At 34.4% G+C, this 24,779-nt stretch overlaps 3 protein-coding genes and 1 pseudogene across 7 annotated transcripts; 3 read left to right on the top strand and 1 right to left on the bottom strand.

The window, feature by feature from the left end:
- LOC120069941 (replication factor C subunit 3) lies at window positions 1-11,137 on the top strand. Of its 4 annotated transcripts, none has more exons than XR_016530086.1 (12): window positions 1-287; window positions 383-493; window positions 605-637; window positions 1,099-1,267; window positions 1,494-1,675; window positions 3,381-3,517; window positions 3,645-3,743; window positions 4,756-4,825; window positions 4,898-4,972; window positions 6,240-6,285; window positions 10,207-10,323; window positions 10,855-11,137. XR_016530086.1 is itself a non-coding variant. In XM_090314586.1 (11 exons), the coding sequence occupies exons 1-11, from the start codon at window positions 204-206 to the stop codon at window positions 10,860-10,862; spliced, it is 1,014 nt and encodes a 337-aa protein (XP_090170712.1). In that variant the 5' UTR covers window positions 1-203; the 3' UTR covers window positions 10,863-11,137. The 4 variants fall into 4 exon arrangements, 2 of the variants coding, with proteins under 2 accessions (XP_090170712.1, XP_090170711.1); XR_016530085.1 differs by lacking the exon at window positions 10,855-11,137 and adding an exon at window positions 10,442-10,522; XM_090314586.1 differs by lacking the exon at window positions 10,207-10,323.
- Window positions 11,138-12,861: 1,724 nt separating this feature from the next.
- LOC150035562 (replication factor C subunit 3-like) lies at window positions 12,862-15,352 on the top strand. The gene is made up of 5 exons (XM_090314584.1): window positions 12,862-13,227; window positions 13,323-13,433; window positions 13,545-13,577; window positions 14,039-14,138; window positions 15,008-15,352. The coding sequence occupies exons 1-5, from the start codon at window positions 13,144-13,146 to the stop codon at window positions 15,034-15,036; spliced, it is 357 nt and encodes a 118-aa protein (XP_090170710.1). The 5' UTR covers window positions 12,862-13,143; the 3' UTR covers window positions 15,037-15,352.
- Window positions 15,102-17,001, top strand: LOC150035561 (uncharacterized; annotated as a pseudogene). Its single transcript, XR_016530084.1, has 2 exons — window positions 15,102-16,291; window positions 16,697-17,001. The product of XR_016530084.1 is annotated as an uncharacterized LOC150035561 (transcript).
- A 5,145-nt stretch (window positions 17,002-22,146) lies between these two features.
- LOC150035560 (replication factor C subunit 3-like) lies at window positions 22,147-23,285 on the bottom strand. Its single transcript, XM_090314352.1, has 4 exons — window positions 23,085-23,285; window positions 22,879-22,989; window positions 22,735-22,767; window positions 22,147-22,272 (listed from the first exon to the last, which is right to left on the bottom strand). The coding sequence occupies exons 1-4, from the start codon at window positions 23,166-23,168 to the stop codon at window positions 22,147-22,149; spliced, it is 354 nt and encodes a 117-aa protein (XP_090170478.1). The 5' UTR covers window positions 23,169-23,285.
- Between the last annotated feature and the right edge of the window lie 1,494 nt (window positions 23,286-24,779).

Raw genomic sequence — 24,779 nt, 5'->3', positions numbered from 1 at the left:
TTCATTTTTAGGCATATTTCACAATCATATTTTATGAAGCCCATTTCTGTCAATAGTTGACAGTCCACACCCTACTCCAGCTGGGGCTCTCTTTTCCCATTCTCATCAATCCATCGGTTCTGTTTCCTTTTCCCGCCATTTCAAGCCTTTGCTCTCTCTTTCACACACCCTTCTTCTTTCTCTTTGTCCAAAGGCCGAAGAAGATGCTGTGGGTCGACAAGTATCGCCCTAAAACCCTAGACCAGATCACAGTTCACCAAGACGTAGCACAGAATCTTAAGAAATTGGTAACCGAATTTCGCTATTTCTTTTTCCTTGCATTCATGAATTCACACTTCAATTCGGCGATTTTGATGTGGGTTTTCCGTAAATATTCTCCTAGGTTACCGAACAGGACTGCCCTCATTTGCTCTTCTATGGCCCCTCCGGTTCCGGAAAGAAAACCCTAGTCATGGCCCTCATCCGGCAGATGTTCGGAGCCAGTGCGGAGAAAGTATAGGCTTTTACTTTTTGTTTTTGTGCTTTTATTCTGGGGAATTGTGTGATTAGTTTGTTTTCTCTGACTGTTTCTTGTATTTGATCATCTCTTGCCTGTTGGCTGCAGGTGAAGGTGGAGAACAAAACGTGGAAAGTTGATGTAAGTTTCGGTTGTTTAAGTCCATTTGGTAACCATTTGATTTTTGAAAATTAAGCATGTTTTTGCTCGATTTCTTACAATGATAAAAAGAAAAAAAAGAATAATGATAAGTTTTAAAAAAATGGCTTGGGTTTTGAAAGTTTTGGTAGAGAGTAGATAGTTGAGCAAAAAATTTATAGGTGAAAGGGGTGTGTGTGTGTATAGGCGTTCTTTTACAAAATGAAAACGAAAAACCAAATGGTAGTGATGTCTCTTTCCAGATGCCTTGGAAAGCAATTGAATTCAGATTGTGGGGATAGAGATTTTTAGTTATCAGTTTTTCTGATTACTACTTCTGAATATTGTAGGAATAGCATAAATTTTAATTAGTTGAAGCTGTTTTTTGGCTGTTTATCTCTATATTCTCATCATCTCTTTCTCTCTCTATTTGTACGCCCTTCCTTTTTTGTTTTTCTTCTCAGGCTGGAACTAGAACTATCGATATAGAGTTGACCACCTTATCAAGTACAAACCACGTGGAGCTCACTCCCAGCGATGCAGGTTTCCAAGATAGATATATTGTTCAAGAGATTATCAAAGAAATGGCAAAAAACAGACCAATTGACTCCAAAGGGAAAAAGGGGCATAAAGGTGTGATTCTTCCCCGTCCCCTCCAACCACATTGATAAGTTGTTCATGCTTGAGAGCTTATTGATTCCTTGTGGTTAATGCTTAAAACTGTTAATGAGCCACCGCCAAACAAGTTCTAAGTAGTTTTATTGCTTGTTTGGCAGCTTCTTTTATCAGTATGCTTGAATGCTCAAGACTTCATATCTCTATAAAGATATTGAGATTTTTTGTGCTTTTTATATATCAGTTTTGGTTCTAAATGACGTTGACAAACTATCAAGGGAAGCCCAGCACTCTCTTAGGAGAACAATGGAGAAATATAGCTCATACTGTAGGTTAATTCTTTGCTGCAATAGTTCATCAAGAGTTACTGAAGCAATCCGTTCTCGCTGCCTAAATGTGCGGATAAATGGACCAACAGAGGAGCAGGTCAGGAGTTCTTTTTTTTTTTTTTTTTTTTTTTGTATTGTCTTATTTCCTTTTTGTTCTCAGTGTGAATTTGAGTAAACATGATGGACTGGAAGTATGTAATTATAAAATGTCATGTCGCTAACCAATGTGATAAATTTTACCTGTATTCAACTTGTTCTTCGACTAAGAACTTGGAGTTAGACAACCATTGAAAACTGATATCATATTAATAATAGAAGCATGAAAACCCTTTTTATCGCTCCAATTACTGACTAAAAAAGATAAGCTGAAATGTTTGAAAGGATGCTTTGTTTTACACTAAGTAAAAGCTGTAACAAGACCAATTCCATAAAACGGTTGAAAGATGAAGAAGAGTCATTAAAAAGACAATTGTTCTTTTTGCCCCACAGCTTCCAGAAAAAAGCACGCACAAGAGCCAGCCAAAACCATCTTCTTCGTACCACCAAAATGATGACCCACCAATAAAGAAGCCAAAGCATCAGATATGGAATTAGGACAAGTAAAAGACCATCCAAAAGAAGGCAAAACAATATCCCAAAAATTTGCAGCAAAAGGGCACTGAAAAACAATTGAGCTAAGGATTCAGCATGTTGGCGACACATATGGCACCAAGAGGGAGAAATACATATATGAGGAAAATGACGCTACAAATGATCAGTAGTATTGATGGCACTGCAGCTAAGCTCCCAAAGAAAGATCTTAATCTTCATAGGAAAATAATCTTTCCAAATTACGAATAGAGATCAGACAAGCAGGACTCCCTAACATCCACCAAATCAGCCATAAGAGATTTAACTGTAAAAACCATAGAAGAATCCAAAGGTCATAACCAAGAATCAGAGTAGGAACACACAGAATCCAAATGATGAGATAAAGCTTAATTGTTATCAATGAAATGTTACATCCACCAAATCAGCCATAAGAGATTTAACTGTAAAAACCATAGAAGAATCCAAAGGTCATAACCAAGAATTAGAGTAGGAACACAATCTGACAGAATCCAAATGATGAGATAAAGCTTAATAGTTATCAATAAAATGTTTCACCTTTTGATGCTTGGGGTTTTCTCCATTTTTCATTTATCAATGAAATATTTCTTTTACTAAAAAAAACCCTCTTTGTCATGGTCGAGATTGATCTAATTATTCTTGAATATGTTATTCTGGCAGTCTATGGGCAACAATTTTCTGGGTGTCTAACTTAATATTTAGATGTAAGTAGGTGAAAGAATGCCTTTTCAAATACTTACCTTGTCTGGGTACGAATGCTGCTATCAGAAAATCAAACAGTTCACTGGCGTTTTTTCTTTTGGGATAAGAAACAATAGTTCAATGCCATTTTCATTTTTTGTCTTCTGCTTAAACCATTTAAAGCCTTTTCTAGTGATGCCTATACTCAGTATTTTCCATCTTTAGTTGTCATTTAATATTTTCTACCTATTTGTGTACTCAACGATATTAGACTAGAAGGAAAAAAATATATTAGTGGATTAAGACTTTTGATTTGCAAGTTATGGACTGTGAAAAACCTATTTCCTGTTCCAGGGCATGGTCTTACTTACTTTTACCTGAAATCTTAGACTTAAAAAGTATTTGTTAATAGTTTAAACCTGTTATTTTTTTTTTTATAAGAAATAGTTTAAACCTGTTGTTATAGTAATTTGGACCTAAAATCTGTTAAAAAAGTTACGTCCTTTCACCAGATTGTCAAGGTACTGGAGTTCATTGGGAAGAAAGAAGGACTGCAACTTCCATCTGGATTTGCTTCCCGTATTGCAGAAAAATCAAACCGGAGTTTGAGGAGAGCTATACTATCATTTGAGACTTGTCGTGTTCAACAGTTAGTCTCCACTAGTCTTCTGACATATCCAAGCTTCTCTGTCACTTCTTATCATAAAAAATTACCTTGAAAAACAATCTTGAAGGATTGGGACTGAGCTGTCTATTTATTTTATTTTTTGGGTTAGGTATCCTTTTGTCAGTAACCAGGCAATACCACCAATGGATTGGGAGGAGTACATCACTGAGATAGCATCTGACATATTGAAGGAGCAGAGTCCCAAGAGGTACGTCTCTCATGTACCTCCTTTTCTTTTGTTGTATTCTGTACTATAACATACATCTCAATATCATATATGTGTGGCTTCTCTTCATATCCCTCAGTTGGGTACTTCTCTAGCACACCATTTGTCATTCGATCTGCTTTTGATTCTTAAAATATGCTGCCCAATTATTCTTCATGAACAAATAATTACATGAAGATAAACAATCCTTAAACTTCTGTGGATGGTATCTTTGATTATGATGATCTTTGTCTGGTTGGATGAAGGTGGTAGAGTTTCCTGGTCATCATTCGAACTTAGAAGTACCTGTCGATACTTCACCTTTTCTGGTCACGAATCTAATAAATGAAGATTCCTACTCCTTGTTCAACATGTCCTTGACCTTTGTAGGGAAGCAATGAGGATCTTGATCATCTTCGGTGGTCTTGTGATTATGCTTCGGTAGTCTAGACTTGTTTATTTCAGTCATTTGGATGGATGGTTAGGCCTAGAGTTTGGCATTGATCACAAGGAGCCCGTGCTTCATCTCTCCATTCGTGAAAAAGCTGGTTTTTGTGGATAATTGGCATCTGTGCTTTGTTATGAGGTCTTTGGGCGGAGAGAAATGATATGTATATTTTGGAGTAGAGCATGGGGAGGAAGTTTGGTGTTCCAAACCCCCCTTTGGGCTTTTGTGCGTAAGGACTTTTGTAATTATCCATTAGGCGTTATCTTGCTTGATTGGAGCCATTTTCTTTAGAGTGGCTCATTTTGGGGATTATTCTCTTTTCTTGGTGTCTCTTGTGTTCTTTCAGTTTTTCTCAATGGAAGTAGAAAAAACACATGTACTTGACTTTTGTTTTCTTTTTGTCAAGCAGAGAAAGAACTGTAGAAATTGGGAGAAATTGCAATTGTCTCATAGAAAACATATATGGAGAGGACTAATGACTTTTTTAATTGACTTATTCTTTTGTTATTAATCAGTTGGAGAGTTGTACGAAATATGAAATAATTGGGCTTCTTTTTTGCGGTATAGATTGTTCCAGGTTCGCGGGAAGTTATACGAGCTACTGGTTAATTGTATCCCACCGGAGATCATATTGAAGGTAAGCATTCTTCCTCATTTTCTATTGATTTTTTCTGTTTTAATGTGAGATTCATATTATCTACTTACTCAGAGGCTGCTTTATGAGCTACTCAAGAAATTGGATGCTGAACTAAAGCATGAGATCTGTCATTGGGCTGCATATTATGTAAGCTGAAATTTTGACCTGTCAATTTGTTTACATTCCTTTTTTATTGTTCAATATCAGAACTTTTGCTGGGAACTGGAATATTAATATCATTAAAATAATTTGTCCTCTCTTTCTAATATCCAGTTCTCCAAGTTTTCCTTGTTTTGCAATTTCTCGAACTTTTCCATCATAACTAACTAGTGGATTACATCCTAGACTAGATAGACTGAGTGTATATGGATATATATTTGAGCAATATTTTTCTTTACTTTTGAAAGAAACACCGATCAAGTGTTTCCTCCAAAGTACTTTAAGCACCAACTTAGTGAATATTGATGGACAGAGAGGTTCTGAGAATCGAATAAAACAAACTTATAGATCTATGATGGATATAATATAGAGAAAAGCAACGAAGTGAAGAATTTTAACCAAATACGTCTCAATTCTTTCTTCCTCTTGTTCTATTAGTTTATATAATTTCAACCATGTTTTTTTTAACTGTAGGGATGTTTCAATCTCAACATTATTTTAGATGTCTACACTATATACAAGCATATAGTTCTTTTACTTTTTTTTGAACGGAAACAAAATTTTTCATTGATGAAATGAAAACAGGTTAATGCTCAAAATACAATGAGACATAAGAAGCAAGATAATGCAAATACAACCAAATATATCCCTACGCTGGACTTGCCTAGAAAAATAAAGCAAATACAATCAAATAAAACCCATAATGGAACAAATTGGCTTTTTAAGCGAAAACTCCAAATATCACTGAAACTGAAACTCTGAGAACAAGTAGCCAAATGACGAGGATAACTGTTAGGAGAGAAAGCCAGCTTCTACTTCAACAAAACTAATAACTAACCATCCACAAAACCAGAACTGAAGAGAGGAGCAAATGGACTAGATTAATTGGAGAACCCCAATGCCTTAGAACCAGACGAATCCGAATAAATAGAGGCTGCCAAAAATTATTTGCTTTTCAGAACCGCCGCATGTCTCAATTTTCTAATTTGTCTAATATTTATTGAATAAATACCGAAAAGTGAAATTGGTTGTGTACTTTACTTCATTTCTAATTTCCTATACCATAGACAATTTGTTACTAATGACGTCTGGCCAAATTACCTATTCAAGTTTGTATCGTTTTGTGAATACTGTAGTGCGTCATATATCTACATGCATTGAATCACCAGTATGATATCACAGATGAAACATGGCTGCAGAAAGTTTCACCTTTTGTTCAGTTTCATTTCTCATCTTTGGTTAAATCTTTTTCCAGGAACACAGGATGCGCCTTGGACAGAAAGCCATCTTTCACATTGAAGGTAAATGTATTATATACACATAGCTCAGAGTAACTGTCCTTGGTGTAAACCAAACTCTAGTTTTTTTTTTTTTTTAATCAAATTGAATCTCTCCTCAAATGAGTGAGAGGTGCTTTATTTATAGGAAAAATGTTTCACATGTGTTGAATAACAGCTAACTAACATGTAACTAACTATTTTTCAACTAACTCTTCTTCTAACTTGCTTACAAATGTTTCTCAATACACCAAATTCCTCCTCCCTAAAATTCAAACTCGACCTCGAGGCTATCAGGACGCTTGCTGGAATTCATCAGAGAAAAATAGGGTTTCAAATCACTACATTGAAAACTTAATTGATGTGAAGGTCAAGTGGTAGCTCAATGCGATAAGCATTAGAACCATATCTTTGTAGGATTTTAAAAGGCTTCCGTTTTCCAAGTGGATCATTAGAAGGTCTCCCTCTTTGAAATTGACTTCTCTTCTTGATTTGTCTTTAGTTTCCTTGAAGATTTTGTGGTCCTTTCTAAATGGTTTTGTACTTCTCGGTGCAATTCTTCTATTCTTTCAATCATACTTTCAGGTTCAAGACTAACATCCACACAAGAGGGTAAGTTGGCAAGGTCAAATGTGAGTCTAGGAGGTTGAGTGTATACTACTTTGAAGGGGCATCTTCCCGTTGATCTATTCTTCATGTTATAAAAGGAAAACTCCGCTTGAGCAAGGGACAAATCCCATTTCTTTGATCTCGATCCACTTATGCATCGTACAAGATTTCCCAAGGTTCTATTGGTGACTTCTGTTTGGCCGTCAGTTTGTGGATGTGAAGTGGTGCTAAATTTCAAGCTAGTGTCAAACTTCTTTCACAAAGTACGCCAAAAATGACTAAGGAATTTCACGTCCCTATCTGAGACGATTGATTTAGGTACTCTATGAAGACAAACTACCTCTCTAAAGAAGATGTTAGCAATATAGACTGCATCACTCATTTTCTTGCATGCTAGAAAATAGGCCATTTTGCTGAAACGATCCACTACCACCATGATTGCATCATACCCTTTTTGTGTTTTGGGTAGACCGAGAACAAAATCAACCGATAGGTCTTCCCAAATGGTTGTAGGGATTGGTAATGGAGTATATAGTTTGGCATTTGTAGAGGTTCCTTTGGCTTTCTGGCAAACAAACACACCTTTTAGTGAAATTATTGACATCATTTCGAAACTGTGGCCAATAGAACCGTTTAGCTACTAATTCAAATGTTTTGTCTGGGCCAAAATGCTCTGCTAGGCCTTCGGAATGTGTATCTTTCAGGAGGGCTTCTCAAAGAGATGTGTAAGGGATACACAGTTGTTCTCCTTTGAATAAGAAGTCGTCCACAATGTGGAAGGCTTCAGCATTTAGGAAGTGAGTACCCTTGTACCAAATATGGTCAAAATCTCGATCATCTTCATACAATTTTGTTAGGTGAGAAAATGCAATCACTTCTGTAGCTAGTGTAGTTAGAATCAGACTCTTTCGACTAAGAGCATCAACAACCTTATTCTCCTTTCTAGATTGATGTTTGATCACGAATTCAAATCTTTGTATAAATGAAATCCACCGAGCATGCATATCACACATTATTTTGGTTTTATAACTGGGGATGGTACATATTTCATTCACTTGTGTCATGGTCTTCCCAAGAGTATATGACAAACAACCATTTCAAGCACATCATACATTATTTGGTTTTTATAACTACTGCTAATTGAAAGGGAGATGGTACATATTTCATTCACTTGTGCCTCTCCGTTTTTTTTCACTCAACCTATCTTTTATAATTATAAGAATTTGGATGAGCTTCCACCTTGAGATTCAAGGCTGCCACGACAAAGTTATCACTGCTTCCACTATCAATGATGATATTGCACACCTTGTCATTAATCGTGCATCGTATCTTAAAGAGGCAATGTCATTGGGGGTTTGAATCTCCTTTGGGAGCGATTAACATCCTTTGGAGAACACAAGATACTCTATCTCCATCATCCGGTTCAATAAGCTCAGTTTCTTCTTCAACTTCTTCACTGTGCTCAGTCAGAGCTTCTTCGTCCTCTTCCAAATAGGCTACCCTCTTTCTTTGAGGGAATTCATTGGACAAATGACCAGCTTGGTTGCATCGAAAGCATTTGCCGAATGTAGGCCAATTGTAAGGATTTTGGGATTTCCTCTTGTTGGCAGCTTTAGAGTTCTTTTCCACGGCCTCCCCAAGACTTTCTTTCTCCTTTTCTTTGGTCGAGGATGTGGATGATGGTTGGTTAGCAACTCTGAATGAGGAATTCATTCTCCTACTTGTGAAGGCTTCCATGGGGTCTTTTTTTAAGCTTTCTTGAAGCGAATTTCATTGAGTTCTTCCACTGTTTCAGCAAAAGCAATCACATCGGCCAACAAATTGAATTGTTGGAGTTTTACCTTCTCTTTGATGTCCATTCTCAGCCCACCAATGAAGCGTGCAATCATGTGTTGTTCATTTTCAGCCAAGTTGGTTCTTGCCCCCAAACGATGGAACTCCTCCACGAAATCAGCTACTGACCAAGAGCCTTGTTTACAATTTTAATACTGGTTATACAATGTATGCTCGTAATTTGGAGGGAGAAATCTCCCTTTCATCAACTTCTTCATTTTCTCCCATGTTCGAATAGGCCACTTGCCTTGTCTTTGGCGATTCACCTCCAATTGATCCCACCATGCGGATGCACCTCCTTTCAACTTGAAAGCTACTAATCATACCTTTTCGACTCTTGTGATCTGGCGTATTCACGTAATCAAAGAAGTTTTCCGTTTTCTCGACCAATCAAGAAATGTCTCAATGTCATGCTTACCATTGTAAAACGGTAAGTCTATCTTCATTTTGAAGTCATAAGGATCCCCTTTAGCTTCATATCTCCCTTCTCGGCCTCTTCTTGCATCAAAGTAGATCATCTTCACTCGAAGAATTCCAATTTTGGAATTCTTGATGCCTTTCTTGCATATTTGGACGTCTTTTTGGATTTTCTTGGAGAAGCCTATGAATTCTTGGACTGTTTTCTTGATGATTTTCTTGCTGGAACTGAAAATTTCTTGGCCCTCTAGCTCTTCAGCTTCTCCTTCCCCAATTTTGATTGAATGTCGGTGCTTCTTCATCAACTTGGGCCGGAGCCACCATTGCATCCATCCTTTTCACGAGCCTCGCTACTATTTCTTCCAGATTATTTAACGAGCCTTGAATTCCCTCCAACGTGGCTTCCACGGACAGCAAGCGTCTCGTGGTGGTTCTTGAAGAGAGGGCGAAAGTGTCTTTCCACCTCTTGGTCTAACGCTGGAGCATCAACTCCTCCTCTTGGATGGACGTTTTTTCTTCCTGCCATTCCCCCGAGGATGTGTTGCTCTGATACCACTATTGGTGTAAACCAAACTCTAGTTTTTTTAAAATCAAATTGAATCTCTCCTCAAATGAGCGAGGGGTGCTTTATTTATAGGGAAAATGTTTTATACGTGCTAAATAACGACTAACTATTTTTAAACTAACTCTTATTTTAACTTGCTTTCAAATGTTTATTAATACACCAGTTTTGACACGAAAATATAACATCTATGTTTTTCCTTTTTCCTCCAGTTCTATTAGTTAGCCACGATCTTTATTTCATTGTAAGAACTTTTAATCCGTCAAGTAATGGATACTATCAAACAATTCAATAATTTGAAAATGTTTGGCTATCCATGTTCAGCCGAAAATAAAAATGTTTCATGCAACTTTAGAGCAATGAGTTTTGAGACTGATAGTACATGCTTTTATATCATGATTTGACTCTTGTTCTAACATTTGTAAGAAGATTTCCTGTTCTCAAGTTCATATACTCATCTGGAAAGAGGCCAAAATTCTCTCTCACACAAATTTTTGAACTATTCTTTTGGTCTGATAATACAGCTTTTGTGGCAAAGTTCATGAGCATATACAAGACTTTCCTCATTTCAACATTCGGCTAAAGAGAAGAAAAGTAGACCTTGAAGTTAGGCTGTCTCGGTTCATTCAAGAAAACCAATTGTAAGTTAATAGATTTGGTGCGACGTTGAATCAAGTCAATCTGGTGTATTTATCATATCTTCTTCAGGCAGTTTTGTATGGTACTCTTGTTCATCCTCCTTTCGCCTTTTTCTATTAGGGAACTTGAAGCACTTTGAGGGATTTGAACTGAATCTAACATGACAGATAAAATGGAAAGGCCACGGCCCATGTTAGCTAATTGGCTGTTTCTTTCTAATATTTACAAATTTTTGGTCCTTATGGTGCGAAGAAAGTTAGAATTCAATCTGTATGGTTTTAGAGATCTTTGTACAGATGATCTTTTCACAAGCACCTTTATAATTAATGACCCACTCTAAAAAACGTATGAATTCTAAAATGTTGCCGTTAGAATGACTACTGCATTTTATGACGTAACGCGTTAGGGATGACCATGTTTATCGTAATCTTAAGGTGATGGTTATCTCCATCACAATCTTCATTTTTCTCACCCCATATTCAGGGAAAACACAACAAAAATTGTAAGAAAAATACTATTGTTTGTGTAAGCAGGTCTATGAAAAGTGCTATTGTTTCAGCAGACCCTCAAAATCCATCTGATTTAGTTAGTAAACAGCTGTAGAGTTGCGGGAAATGCTTGAATCAAATGATCGAGACTAGTATTGGACTTGCCCTTTTTCTATGCATTACTCTTTTATGAAAGTTGTGCTTGCATCTTATGGTAATTCTTGAACAAATTTTGTTGAAAGGTAGTTGATACTTAGGTATATTTAAATTAGTAGTTTCGGTTTTATTTGCAATACCAAAAGATTTTTCTTTGTTGCTTTTAATACAATCTCCCTCCCTCTAATCTCGCTCTCTCCCAGTTTCTCGCTCAAAATTTTGCTCTCTACAATCTCGCTTTCTCCCACTTTCTCAATTAAAATCTTGCTCTCTTAAAATCTCGCTCTCTTTACTCTCGCTCTCTCCCACTTTCTCACTTAAAGATTCAAATGACCAAGTCAATCAAGTCTCGTCTATTATAGTGACACTATAAATTTCTCCGTATACATGTTTAAGTTGATTTTATTAAATAAATAAAGTGTTTATAATTTAGGTCATCAACCCCATATACTTGCTTGACCTTTCATTCACACGCAGCTCGCCACACATTAGTTTTTTTTCATCCCATCAAATACAGGCCGCCTCCACCCTTTTTTCTTTTACGATTTTTTTTTTTTTTTAATTTCAATCCATTCTCCTCCTCCTTCAATTTAATTGGATCCTTCCATATTTTTCATCAAACTTCTTTTCCTTTTTTTAGAGTGTCGTAAATCTCCTGAGTAGCTCGGCCAAATCGGGGAGGCCAAACAAGTTGGGAGTAAAAGATTATAAAATCAATGATAATATAGAGATAATTTAAGTTGATTAATTTTAAAAATGTAATCTTAAACTTTTAAAATTGATTCCAAAACCAAAGGTATCCAAATAATTAAATCTTAAATCTAATATATAAAAATGATATCTTTGTTCAAATACACCTAGAAAAATGAGTATGATCTTTCTAAACCCTTCGCGATAATAGGGCCTATCTTGTGCTTGCACGGGTAAAACTGGTAAAATTTTATGAACGTTGGATCCTTTTAGACACATTTCATTAATTTTAAGAGGAAAATTGTCATAAACAACACTTAAAACTTTCAAACTAGTACGCTTCTTGAAAATTCGTTTAAATAGTTTTTTTGGGTCCATCTTGGATGAGACCACCTTACAAGTTTTATTTTTTTAACTTATCAATTGTTTTGGATCTTGTCTCACTACATCTTGCCAGATTACATACGGTTAATCTTCCCAAATCTTTCCATAATTAAAAAATCACACTACTAAATATTACACAATTTGAAGAATTTTGAAAAGGTAATTGGTAAATTAAATAGATAATTAAAAAATCCATTTTGAAATTCTTGTAAATAAATATTGGAGGTAAGATTTGCAAGAGTTTATATAAGATTTAGGAAATATTGAAAGAGGAAACTCGAGAAGAAATAAGAGTTGATATAAGATTTAGAGAGATGACATATAGTTTGAAAAATTCACGTGGATCTTGGTGTTAATTTTGGCAAAATAACACCGAAATTCTATATATTTGGACTTTCTTGGTAAAATTTCGGGCATGATTAACATCAAAATTTGATATATTTGAGTTTTTTAGTGCACCGAGATTCTATATATATATCCCAAATCTTACCCAATTTTTGCAAAATTTGATTTTTCACAAAATTTAAAAATGTTAAATCAATTTGGAAAATTTATTTTGATAATTGAGAAACCAATTTGGAATTGTGAAAATTCATATAATTATGAAAACATAAATCATGCTAAATATTTTAAAAATCAGGTAATAATTTGATATAATATTTAGTAAAGATAACCAAATTTGGAGAAAATCGTAAAGATAAAATTTGTCATAAGATTTGAGAAGACTATGTAAACATTTAGCAAATCTCGGTGTGCATAAAAAAAATCGTTAGAAAAAATTGATTATTTTACTAAATTTTGGTGGGTCAATCTCACCAAACCTATTCTTATGAATGTTAAAAAACGTGGATAATTTTTCATTAAAAAAAAGTAGACATATTTCAAAATGGTACTTCGGTACTTCATTTTTAAGCATATGTCACAATCATATTTTATGAAGCCCATTTCTGTCAATAGTTGATAGTCCACACCCTACTCCAGCTGGGGCTCTCCTTTCCCATTCTCATCACTCCATCGGTTCTGTTTCCTTTTCCCGCCATTTCAAGCCTTTGCTCTTTCTTTCACACACACTTCTTCTTTCTCTTTGTCCAAAGGCCGAAGAAGATGTTGTGGGTCGACAAGTATCGCCCTAAAACCCTAGACCAGATCACAGTTCACCAAGACGTAGCACAGAATCTTAAGAAATTGGTAACCGAATTTCGCTATTTCTTTTTCCTTGCATTCATTAATTCACACTTCAATTCGGCGATTTTGATGTGGGTTTTCCGTAAATATTCTCCTAGGTTACCGAACAGGACTGCCCTCATTTGCTCTTCTATGGCCCCTCCGGTTCCGGAAAGAAAACCCTAGTCATGGCCCTCATCCGGCAGATGTTCGGAGCCAGTGCGGAGAAAGTATAGGCTCTTACTTTTTGTTTTTGTGCTTTTATTCTGGGGAATTGTGTGATTAGTTTGTTTTCTCTGACTGTTTCTTGTATTTGATCATCTCTTGCCTTTTGGCTGCAGGTGAAGGTGGAGAACAAAACGTGGAAAGTTGATGTAAGTTTCGGTTGTTTAAGCCCATTTGGTAACCATTTGATTTTTGAAAATTAAGCATGTTTTTGCTCGATTTCTTACAATGGTAAAAAGAAAAAAAAGAATAATGATAAGTTTTAAAAAAATGGCTTGGGTTTTGAAAGTTTTGGTAGAGAGTAGATAGTTGAGCAAAAAATTTATAGGTGAAAGGGGTGTGTGTGTGTATAGGCGTTCTTTTACAAAATGAAAACAAAAAACCAAATGGTAGTGATGTCTCTTTCCAGATGCCTTGGAAAGCAATTGAATTCAGATTGTGGGGATAGAGATTTTTAGTTATCAGTTTTTCTGATTACTACTTCTGAATATTGTAGGAATAGCATAAATTTTAATTAGTTGAAGCTGTTTTTTGGCTGTTTATCTCTATATTCTCATCATCTCTTTCTCTCTCTATTTCTACGCCCTTCATTTTTTGTTTTTCTTCTCAGGCTGGAACTAGAACTATCGATATAGAGTTGACCACCTTATCAAGTACAAACCACGTGGAGCTCACTCCCAGCGATACAAGACTAACATCCACAGAAGAGGGTAAGTTGGCAAGGTCTAATGTGAGTCTAGGAGGTTGAGTGTATACTACTTTGAAGGGGCATCTTCCTGTTGATCTATTCTTCATGTTATTAAAGGAAAACTCCAATTGAGCAAGGGACAAATCCCATTTCTTCGATCTCGATCCACCTATGCATCGTACTATATTTTGTCAATGTCATCCATTGAAATTTTGATATCGATATGGTCGTCAATACCGACGAGAATGATTTTGACAATGTTTTAAGCCCAAATAACGTTTACAAGAATTTCAAGAAGGCTTTCCTCTCATCTCCCACTTCACCGATTCTTCAAAAATTTCACAGATTATCGATTTCAGAGGATCCGGACTGCTTGCTCTACCTTCGCTCCGCCATTTCTCCCTCCCACCGTATTCTTCGTTGCTCGGATCATATTTTTTCAGTTCCATCTAGGGTTTGATATTTTTAAGTCTAATACTCCATTATACATTATAGCTAAGTTCAGACGAAAAATTTGAAGGTAATTCTATATTTGGACTATTCCCGGCTGACATTCCACCAAAGTTTTTATCCTTCCCCCTTTTTTGATTTTCGACGTGCGTTTAATTGAGAAATGCAATGGGTTTTTTTTATCCCTGTTCCTGTTTCGAGTTTTCGTGTATGAGTAAAGGAGGTTGAGATGTCGTTGTGATTGTATAGGGTTTTGGTTATTTTGTGTTGAATCTATTGTGTGGTTATTAACTATTTTGAATGTGTATTTTTTGTATTTTATTTTTGGTTGGAGGTGCTTGTAAACGCTGGGATTTATTGATTCATAAAGTGACTGTTTTAGTTTGTGACGCTCGGAGACTGTATGTTTAACTCTGAACTTATTTCATTGTTGGGTTTCAGGTTTAGCTTCATCCAATTGGGAATTTTAAGTTGAAGAGGAGAAAGTTCTTCTTTTTGGTGTATATTTTGTTTCTGGAACTTTAGCTGATTAACAATGTCGGTCACGGCGGGGGTTAGTGATACTGTAATTGCTGTTAGGGATAAACTTAGAGGTAAAATTGGACAAACAAAAGTTAAGAGGTACTGGCCTGGAAAGGGCTCCCGAGTGGGCGGATGATGCTGATGAAGATGGCGATATTAGGATGGCCAGGGCAGCAGCACTTGAGAAAGCATTTCCAAGTCAGGAAGATTCAGATCTATCTAGGAAGGATGACCCTAGGTTGCGCCGTCTAGCCGAGAGTAGGATAGATAATCAGGAGGAGATTAGAGCTGATCATCGACGTATTCGCCAAGCGGAGATTGTTTCGACCATTGAAGAGGAAACTCGAAGGCAGGAGGGATTAGATGCAGAGGAAGAGGACGAGGAGGCTTTGGAGGAAAGAAGAAGAAGAATCAAGGAAAAGTTGCGACAAAGGGAACTAGAAGAAGCTGCATTCCCTGAAGAAGAAGAGGAGGAGGAACCAGAGGAAGAGGAAGAAGAGGAGTCTGAGTATGAAACTGACTCAGAAGATGAACCTACTGGGATAGCAATGGTGAAGCCAATATTTGTTCCTAAATCAGAGAGAGAAACTATTGCTGAACAGGAACGTATTGAAGAGGAGGAAAGGTCTCTTGAGGAATTGAGAAAAAGGAGATTGGAGGAAAGGAAGGCAGAGACAGAGCACATTGTGGTTGAGGAGATTAGAAAGGATGAAGAGATCCAGAAGAATCTGGAAATGGAGGCAAATATTGCAGATGTGGATACTGATGATGAAATTAATGAAGCAGAAGAATATGAGGCTTGGAATGTTAGAGAGATTGCTAGGATCAAGAGGGATAGAGAACTCCGAGATGCAATGTTGAAGGAGAGGGAGGAGATTGAGAAGGTGAGGAATATGACTGAGGAAGAGAGGAGAGAGTGGGAGAGGAAGAATCCGAAACCTGCTCCACCACCTAAGCAGGAGTGGAAGTTTATGCAAAAATATTACCACAAGGGTGCGTTCTTCCAGGAAGATGCTGATGATAATGCTGGAAAACCGCTGGATCTGATTCTATTTTCCATCGTGATTTCTCTTCCCCAACTGGAGAAGATAAGATGGACAAGACAATATTGCCGAAGGTTATGCAAGTCAAGCACTTTGGTCGTAGTGGGAGAACTAAATGGACACATCTTGTCAAAGAAGATATGACCGACTGGAACAACACGTAAGTCTATTTAACCTAGTTTGCTTTCTGCTTCTCAGTTTCCTATTGTAAATTATTTCAATGTCATTTTTATTTCATAATCGAGTTTATACCCAGATTAAGTACAATATGATCCATTTTAAAAAAAAGCTTCTAATGTCTTGTCTACTTATATTGAGAGCGTGTTAAGTAGAGAATGAACAGAAAGAATTGTCGTATGAGCACGAGGTTTATAGACGTGCTGGCGTAATAGTGATGTTGAGGCTTTTAGTTTGTTTAAATATCTACATGGGAATATGAAGATATGGTTGGAGCAATGCCCTGTTTCCAAAGGTTCTTTGTTTGTTATTGTTTTTCCCCTTTTTTCTATTCTCATGCGGAAGTTATTCTGCAGTGTGAGTGATGTCAATTGTTTCTGTCATGCAGTTGGACCTATAATGATCCTCTTCGGGCAAAATACAATGCAAAAATGGCTGGAATGAATGCACCAATAGCGAAACCTAAAGGAAGCAAGAAGTTAAAGGATTGGGAATCTCGTTGAGTTTCAATGGCATAAAGCACGGTTAGAAAGCTTTTCTAGTTAGCCCTTTTCGTTGTTCAATTTGAAAAAATGCTTGCATAATGGGTTACCAAGATAGTTTGGCACCCAGTTTGCCTTCTCTTTCAAACTAGAGATGTTCCTGGATTTTGTATGTTGATGTAATATAATTACTCCCAAGTCATTACGTTCCCCTTTTGTTACAGTTGCTTTTTGGTTGGTATTTCTCGTTATTTACCAAATATGTTTTATCCTGTGTATGTAGAGTCCTAAAGCCCCCAATTCTTACTCTACACTTGATTCTCTATGAAGGACTCTCTCTCTCTGGTAAAAGAAGCAATTTCATTAATGATGAAGTGAAGCACTTATTGGTGATTACAATAGTAACCTCCAATTGGAGATTAAATATGATAAGCTATAATGGGCAAAAGGGTGTTTGAATTTCCATAAAGCGATCAAAAGAGTACTTGAAATGACAACCGTTTCGCTCACCCCAAAGTTTTTAGAAAATGCTCTGAGTGAGGGCCAACTAAAACGTCTATGAAGGACTTTTCCATGAGTAAAGTGATTTTAAGTAATTAATTAAGTATTTATTTAATAAGAAACGAAACCATATATTCAAAAACAAACAAAAGAGAACAACCTTGAATAGAGGCCAGGGTAGAGGCAATCCCCACCAAGGCATGGGCAACTACATTTTGAGTAAAAAGATGATACGATTCTTGAAAGAAAAATTCCTGTAAACCAACAAAAATAGTAAAAAGTACAGAATAACAAAACTAACAGAAAGAACTCTGTTTCCCTAGATTCTTTGATTTCTTTCTGACTAAAGATGCTACAGAAATTTTTCAATGACACTCTTCCAAGAGTTTAGCTTTTCTTTTCAGCTATCAGCAAAAACTGGTTCAAACATTCAATCTTCAGAGAATCAGGGATATAGGGACACATCGAAGACACTAAATAAATTAATATGCATAGCCTCTCTACAATGTTGTAGAGTATGATCTATGTTTTGTTTTCACCATCTAAGAGACAGATCTCAATCTGCTGGTGAGATCTGTTCTCTTGTTTTGATCTCAGGATCAAAATCTTGTATGAATTCAAAGAATATTAATTTGATTATTTTTCTTTAATTAATACTCTGCACAGAGATTTGTCTGTTATGCACGAGAATGTGTATAACCTTGTCATTGACTGCACTATATCCTATGAGCAACTATCATTTACATATGGTTTAATCCTTTTGGTGATTATAAATTTTTATTATAATTGTAGGGTGGTAATCAAACTTTCGACCTGTAGAGAGGAAGGTCAGCTCAATTACCACTGAGGTTCATTTATTTTTTTGGTGATTATAAATTTATAAAGCAGTTTCTCAACTTCGGCTTTCTTCCTTCTTTTCTCTGAGGTAGTTCATTATTATTTTTTCCTATTCTCCAAAAAAGTAAGAAAAAAGGGAAGTTTTGTTCTAATTCTTTGTCTTTGATCATGGAAATAGAGGGGTATAAAAGAGAGAAAAAACCTTTTGCCCTTTCATTTGTTCCTATTTGCAATTTCTTTACCTGTACTGTTGTACATTATTAATAGTAATGCATTACAACTTCTGTTTTTTTCATCTCTATATATTTACGTGCAATGTCAGGTTTCTTGAGAGTTAACCATTTGCATTTGTTCATAAAAATTGAAAACATCATGAAGTGATTGGATTTGTTGTAGAACTTCTTCGGCATTGAAAGTGGTTGAGACACTTCGTTGTTTAATTGAAAACATCAATAAGATGTAGAGACGTAATTCAACAAGCTGCTGAGACATCAGACGTAATTTTTTGGAGTTATCTTTCAACCATAAATCTCCTTTTAGGGTTGCTAATTTGAAAGGTTGGTAGTCAATATAAGGATGAGTTTACTCGTAAGGAATGAGAACTTTTATCTTCATTTTGACTGTTTATGTTTATCCAGGATGAATTTTTATGATTAGAAAGGTGAGGAATTATCCTCTTTTATCCCTATTTTAGAGAGGAGTATCTGTGCTGCTAAGAGATGTGTCTCCATGAAGATTTGTGTCATCTTTAGATGGTTTAGTCTCTTGATCTTGGAATATGTGGCAAGTAAACTGTCTATTTTTGCATTATACTTGATATACTAAACAGGACTCTTGTGTGATTCATACTCACAATGTCCAACGTTAAAATATACATAGAGAACCAAGCTGTCACTAAGAAACATAAGAATAAGAGCCAAACTAGACTAACATTTGACAAATAGAATTAGCACGTGAAGTTTGTTGGAGAGAGCGAGATTTTGAGCGAGAAAGTGGGACAGAGCGAGAGTTTGAGCGAGAAAGTGAGAGAGAGCGAGATTGTTGGAGAGATTCTACCACGTGGTCTGCCACATGGAAATCGTGTACCGGGTACACGATTTCACTACTCTAAATCTGTCAATACTTTTCCAAAACACCTATTTTTTAAAATATTTCCCTGAACCTTATTTTTGTCATTATTTATTAAAAAACATTATTTTAAAAAAAAATCCAAAATTTATAACAAAAATAATAATTTAATCTTTTTTACTCCAAAATTAAGTTTTGGATATTGTTACTAGTAGTCATATTCATATTTAACTAAATATATGATTTTTTTTTATGCTTTATAAGCATTTATAAAAAGATGTCGAAGATATTCATAGATATTTAATATCAATATCGAAACTTTCAATTTAAGGATATATCCATAGATATTTTCATCCTTGCTCTTAGGGTAATAATTAGATGTATAACAACATTTTTAAAGAATTGCAAATATAACAAAGTCTATATGTGATGGACTTCTTATTAGTGATAGACTCTATCATTGATATACTTTGAGAGTTAGAAGAACTAAATTTTGCTATATCTGTAATTTTTTTTGCATTGTGTTATATCTGATAGTATTTTTTAGTTTGATTGTTATATTTGCAAGGAATAACAACACACAAGGCGATCCTATATTTTATTTTTGTCTGACCTTATTATTATTTTCAAAATTGTCCAAATGGCTTTTTTATCATACAAAAATTATGGTCCAGTTACCTTTTTATCCTAACCTATAATTAATTACATTTATTTTTTTTAAAAAATGAAACTCAAAAGTTACCCGTGATTTATATGATGTAAATGAAATTTATAATATATACGTTGATTTATGTCAAATAATGAGCCAATATGAGATTTATATACTATGGTATATTTCATATATTGGTTAAGCTTGAGTCGATCTCTAATTTATAAACTTTAGTATATTTCATGTATTTGTTAAAATGTTTTCAAATACCTAACAAAATATTATAAAATATATTTAAAATAACCATGAATGCGTCTAAAAACCAATAAGTGATACGTGAAACCAACGTAAATAGAAAATAAAATTTCATTAAATGCATCTCTCTCCAATTAACCAAAGGAATAAAATCTCAATAAATAAACATATTTTTTCTCTTCAATTAACAAAAGAATAAAATCTCAACAAATAAATACATTTTTTTTCTCTCCAACATTAAGGATGCTTCATAAATATGAAAAAGAATTTTCAATGTTACATTCTCTCTCCAGCCGTCCATCACACACTTGAGGATATTTTAGTCCAAAAGATCCATTAAATCTTATATACGAAAATATAAAAAAGTTTCGATATTTATGAAAATAAGTTTTGAAAAAAGATTAAATTTATAATAATCTATATTTACAAATACCTCTTAAATCTATAACGTTTTAATCTCTAAACTTTTTTTTTGAAAAGGTAAGTCTTTAAACTTTAATGCTTATCAATTTAATATTTATACATTACCATTTGTAACGATTTAAAATCATGAAAATATTATTAAAATTTAATAAAAATTTTTACATGTGGATTAGTACACTGATCAAAGGCAAATCATATTTAAAATTTTTACTGGCCAAGTCGTTTACATAATTCGACAATTAAGTTTGATGTGATATTTCACCATTGAAGCTACACATATTATTATATAATTAAAATAATTAATTACAAACATATTACGTAAACACATTTCTGTTTGATAATTATTCTAATTTTTGTCCTCTTTTTTTTCTATTTTTTCTATTTATGATTGTCCAAACCAGCTTACTTACATCTCAGATTAATCTCACAAGACAACTTACTTTAATAGAGACTGACTATCAGTAATAGAAACTGATAGAAGTTTACTACTCATCACTGTCTATTATTATTATTTTTGTTATTTCTGTAAATAAATTGACATTTTTTCTATCTATGAAAATTTTTCTTTGTTTTTCAATTTGATTTTCGTTGAAATGATTCATTCACAACATACTAATTAGTGAAAAAAAAAATTATCTTTAAAAAATTGATCCTATTTTAAGCTTCAATGTAATATAAGACAAGACTTTCTCTTAAGAAAAACTTCTCTAAAAATGTGATTATAAAATGTCGAGATATACGTATTGCACGACAAATCTTCTATCTAAGACAATGATTAGTATTGAACCAATCTCAAAGTATAAAGATCAAAATAATATGTTAACCATAAATATAATATTTTTATTGTCATGCAACTTAAAAAAAAAAAAACTACAAAATTGAAAATACTTCATTTAAAAAAATGAAAAAATAAAAAATAAAAAATTATTGATCTAAAAGTTATGCCAAACATGCTCCAACGTGGCTGCGGTAAGACTTGAACATGTTGACACGAATAATATCTAAAATGAAAAAGAAAGAATTAGAAATGTTATTTTTCAATAGGTCAATTAAGTTGAAGGAACCAAAATCATATCTAAACCAAGAACCTACAATAGCTTTTGTATAATTTTCACAAATTTTACGTAGCACCAGATGGACTAGTAGTCGTTATTAGAGGTATATACAGGTTGGGTTGGACCGGGTTGGGACGTTTTTTTGGACCAATCCAAAATTTCGGATTTATCGAATACACAGCTCAATCAACCCTGTTGGAAAGATCAACCCAACCCTTATATTTTCGAGTTGGGTCAGGTTGAGTTCTACTTCACCGTCAAATTCAATTTCCCTTATCTCTGAGCCAAACCTCATTGACCAATTTTATTGCAAAATTCCTAAATCAACAAAAACCAAAACAAACTAAAAGCTAATTTAATTTTAAGATAAAATTCACTTACATTTGTGCCAAATGTTAAGCATGACTTCAATCAACTTCATCCATTTGTTATTTTGCAGTGACGATGCAAACAAGTAAAATTTAATGGACAAAAATAAGAAGGTATATTAGAATTTTCTCCAATATTTTGTATATGTTCCTTAAATTTGAATCCAATTTTAAAGATTTGAAACAACATACAACGAAAATTAGAAATTGAAAAAATAGAGGTAACAAATATATCGATCTTGGAAACCTGCATCGCTAGGAGTGAGCTCCACGTGGTTTGTACTTGATAAGATGGTCAACTCTATATCGATAGTTCTAGTTCCAGCCTGAGAAGAAAAACAAAAAAGGAAGGGCGTAGAAATAGAGAGAGAAAGAGATGATGAGAATATAGAGATAAACAGCCAAAAAACAGCTTCAACTAATTAAAATTTATGCTATTCCTACAATATTTAGAAGTAGTAATCAGAAAAACTGATAACTAAAAATCTCTATCCCCACAATCTGAATTCAATTGCTTTCCAAGGCATCTGGAAAGAGACATCACTACCATTTGGTTTTTCGTTTTCATTTTGTAAAAGAACGCCTATACACACACACACCCCCTTTCACCTATAAATTTTTTGCTCAACTATCTACTCTCGACCAAAACTTTCAAAACCCAAGCCATTTTTTTAAAACTTATTATTATTCTTTTTTTTCTTTTTATCATTGTAAGAAATCGAGCAAAAACATGCTTAATTTTCAAAAATCAAATGGTTACCAAATGGACTTAAACAACCGAAACTTACATCAACTTTCCACGTTTTGTTCTCCACCTTCACCTGCAGCCAAAAGGCAAGAGATGATCAAATACAAGAAACAGTCAGAGAAAACAAACTAATCACACAATTCCCCAGAATAAAAGCACAAAAACAAAAAGTAAGAGCCTATACTTTCTCCGCACTGGCTCCGAACATCTGCCGGATGAGGGCCATGACTAGGGTTTTCTTTCCGGAACCGGAGGGGCCATAGAAAAGCAAATGAGGGCAGTCCTGTTCGGTAACCTAGGAGAATATTTACGGAAAACCCACATCAAAATCGCCGAATTGAAGTGTGAATTCATGAATGCAAGGAAAAAGAAATAGCGAAATTCGGTTACCAATTTCTTAAGATTCTGTGCTACGTCTTGGTGAACTGTGATCTGGTCTAGGGTTTTAGGGCGATACTTGTCGACCCACAGCATCTTCTTCGGCCTTTGGACAAAGAGAAAGAAGAAGTGTGTGTGAAAGAGAGAGCAAAGGCTTGAAATGGCGGGAAAAGGAAACAGAACCGATGGATTGATGAGAATGGGAAAGGAGAGCCCCAGCTGGAGTAGGGTGTGGACTGTCAACTATTGACAGAAATGGGCTTCAAAAAATATGATTGTGACATATGCTTAAAAATGAAGTACCGAAGTATCATTTTGAAATATGTCTACTTTTTTTTAATGAAAAATTATCAGAAATAGCACGTTTTTTAACATTCATAAGAATAGGTTTGGTGAGATTGACCCACCAAAATTTAGTAAAATAATCAATTTTTTCTAACGATTTTTTTTATGCACACCGAGATTTGCTAAATTTTTACATAGTCTTCTCAAATCTTATGACAAATTTTATCTTTACGATTTTTCTCCAAATTTGGTTATCTTTACTAAATATTATATCAAATTATTACCTGATTTTTAAAATATTTAGCATGATTTATGTTTTCATAATTATATGAATTTTCACAATTCCAAATTGGTTTCTCAATTATCAAAATAAATTTTCCAAATTGATTTAACATTTTTAAATTTTGTGAAAAATCAAATTTTGCAAAAATTGGGTAAGATTTGGGATATATATATAGAATCTCGGTGCACTGAAAAACTCAAATATATCAAATTTTGATGTTAATCATGCCCGAAATTTTACCAAGAAAGTCCAAATATATAGAATTTCGGTGTTATTTTTCCAAAATTAACACCAAGATCCACGTGAATTTTTCAAACTATATGTCATCTCTCTAAATCTTATACCAACTCTTATTTCTTCTCGAGTTTCCTCTTTCAATATTTCCTAAATCTTATATAAACTCTTGCAAATCTTACCTCCAATATTTATTTACAAGAATTTCAAAATGGATTTTCTAATTATCTATTTAATTTACCAATTACCTTTTCAAAATTCTTCAAATTGTGTAATATTTAGTAGTGTGATTTTTTAATTATGGAAAGATTTGGGAAGATTAACCGTATGTAATCTGGCAAGATGTAGTGAGACAAGATCCAAAACAATTGATAAGTTAAAAAAATAAAACTTGTAAGGTGGTCTCATCCAGGATGGACCCAAAAAAACTATTTAAACGAATTTTCAAGAAGCGTACTAGTTTGAAAGTTTTAAGTGTTGTTTATGACAATTTTCCTCTTAAAATTAATGAAATGTGTCTAAAAGGATCCAACGTTCATAAAATTTTACCAGTTTTACCTGTGCAAGCACAAGATAGGCCCTATTATCGCGAAGGGTTTAGAAAGATCATACTCATTTTTCTAGGTGTATTTGAACAAAGATATCATTTTTATATATTAGATTTAAGATTTAATTATTTGGATACCTTTGGTTTTGGAATCAATTTTAAAAGTTTAAGATTACATTTTTAAAATTAATCAACTTAAATTATCTCTATATTATCATTGAATTTATAATCTTTTACTCCCAACTTGTTTGGCCTCCCCGATTTGGCCGAGCTACTCAGGAGATTTACGACACTCTAAAAAAAGGAAAAGAAGTTTGATGAAAAATATGGAAGGATCCAATTAAATTGAAGGAGGAGG

Source organism: Benincasa hispida, chromosome 6 (genome assembly GCF_027475165.1).
Source record: "Benincasa hispida cultivar pf3 chromosome 6, pf3_genome.v1.1, whole genome shotgun sequence".
Lineage (NCBI taxonomy): Eukaryota > Viridiplantae > Streptophyta > Magnoliopsida > Cucurbitales > Cucurbitaceae > Benincasa > Benincasa hispida.
This window is presented reverse-complemented; position numbering and strand designations above follow the sequence as displayed.

Excerpts from the sequence above, each read along its gene's own strand:
- LOC150035560 (XM_090314352.1), bottom strand. The coding sequence starts at position 23,168 with ATGCTGTGGGTCGACAAGTATCGCCCTAAAACCCTAGACCAGATCACA. Across the intron at positions 22,990-23,084 it reads CACAGAATCTTAAGAAATTG|GTTACCGAACAGGACTGCCC; the intron begins GTAACCGAATTT and ends ATATTCTCCTAG. Across the intron at positions 22,768-22,878 it reads TCGGAGCCAGTGCGGAGAAA|GTGAAGGTGGAGAACAAAAC; the intron begins GTATAGGCTCTT and ends TTTTGGCTGCAG.
- LOC120069941 (XM_090314585.1), top strand. The coding sequence starts at position 204 with ATGCTGTGGGTCGACAAGTATCGCCCTAAAACCCTAGACCAGATCACA. Across the intron at positions 1,676-3,380 it reads ATGGACCAACAGAGGAGCAG|ATTGTCAAGGTACTGGAGTT; the intron begins GTCAGGAGTTCT and ends TCCTTTCACCAG. Across the intron at positions 4,826-4,897 it reads CACCGGAGATCATATTGAAG|AGGCTGCTTTATGAGCTACT; the intron begins GTAAGCATTCTT and ends CTACTTACTCAG.
- LOC150035562 (XM_090314584.1), top strand. The coding sequence starts at position 13,144 with ATGTTGTGGGTCGACAAGTATCGCCCTAAAACCCTAGACCAGATCACA. Across the intron at positions 13,228-13,322 it reads CACAGAATCTTAAGAAATTG|GTTACCGAACAGGACTGCCC; the intron begins GTAACCGAATTT and ends ATATTCTCCTAG. Across the intron at positions 14,139-15,007 it reads ACTAACATCCACAGAAGAGG|GTTTAGCTTCATCCAATTGG; the intron begins GTAAGTTGGCAA and ends GTTGGGTTTCAG.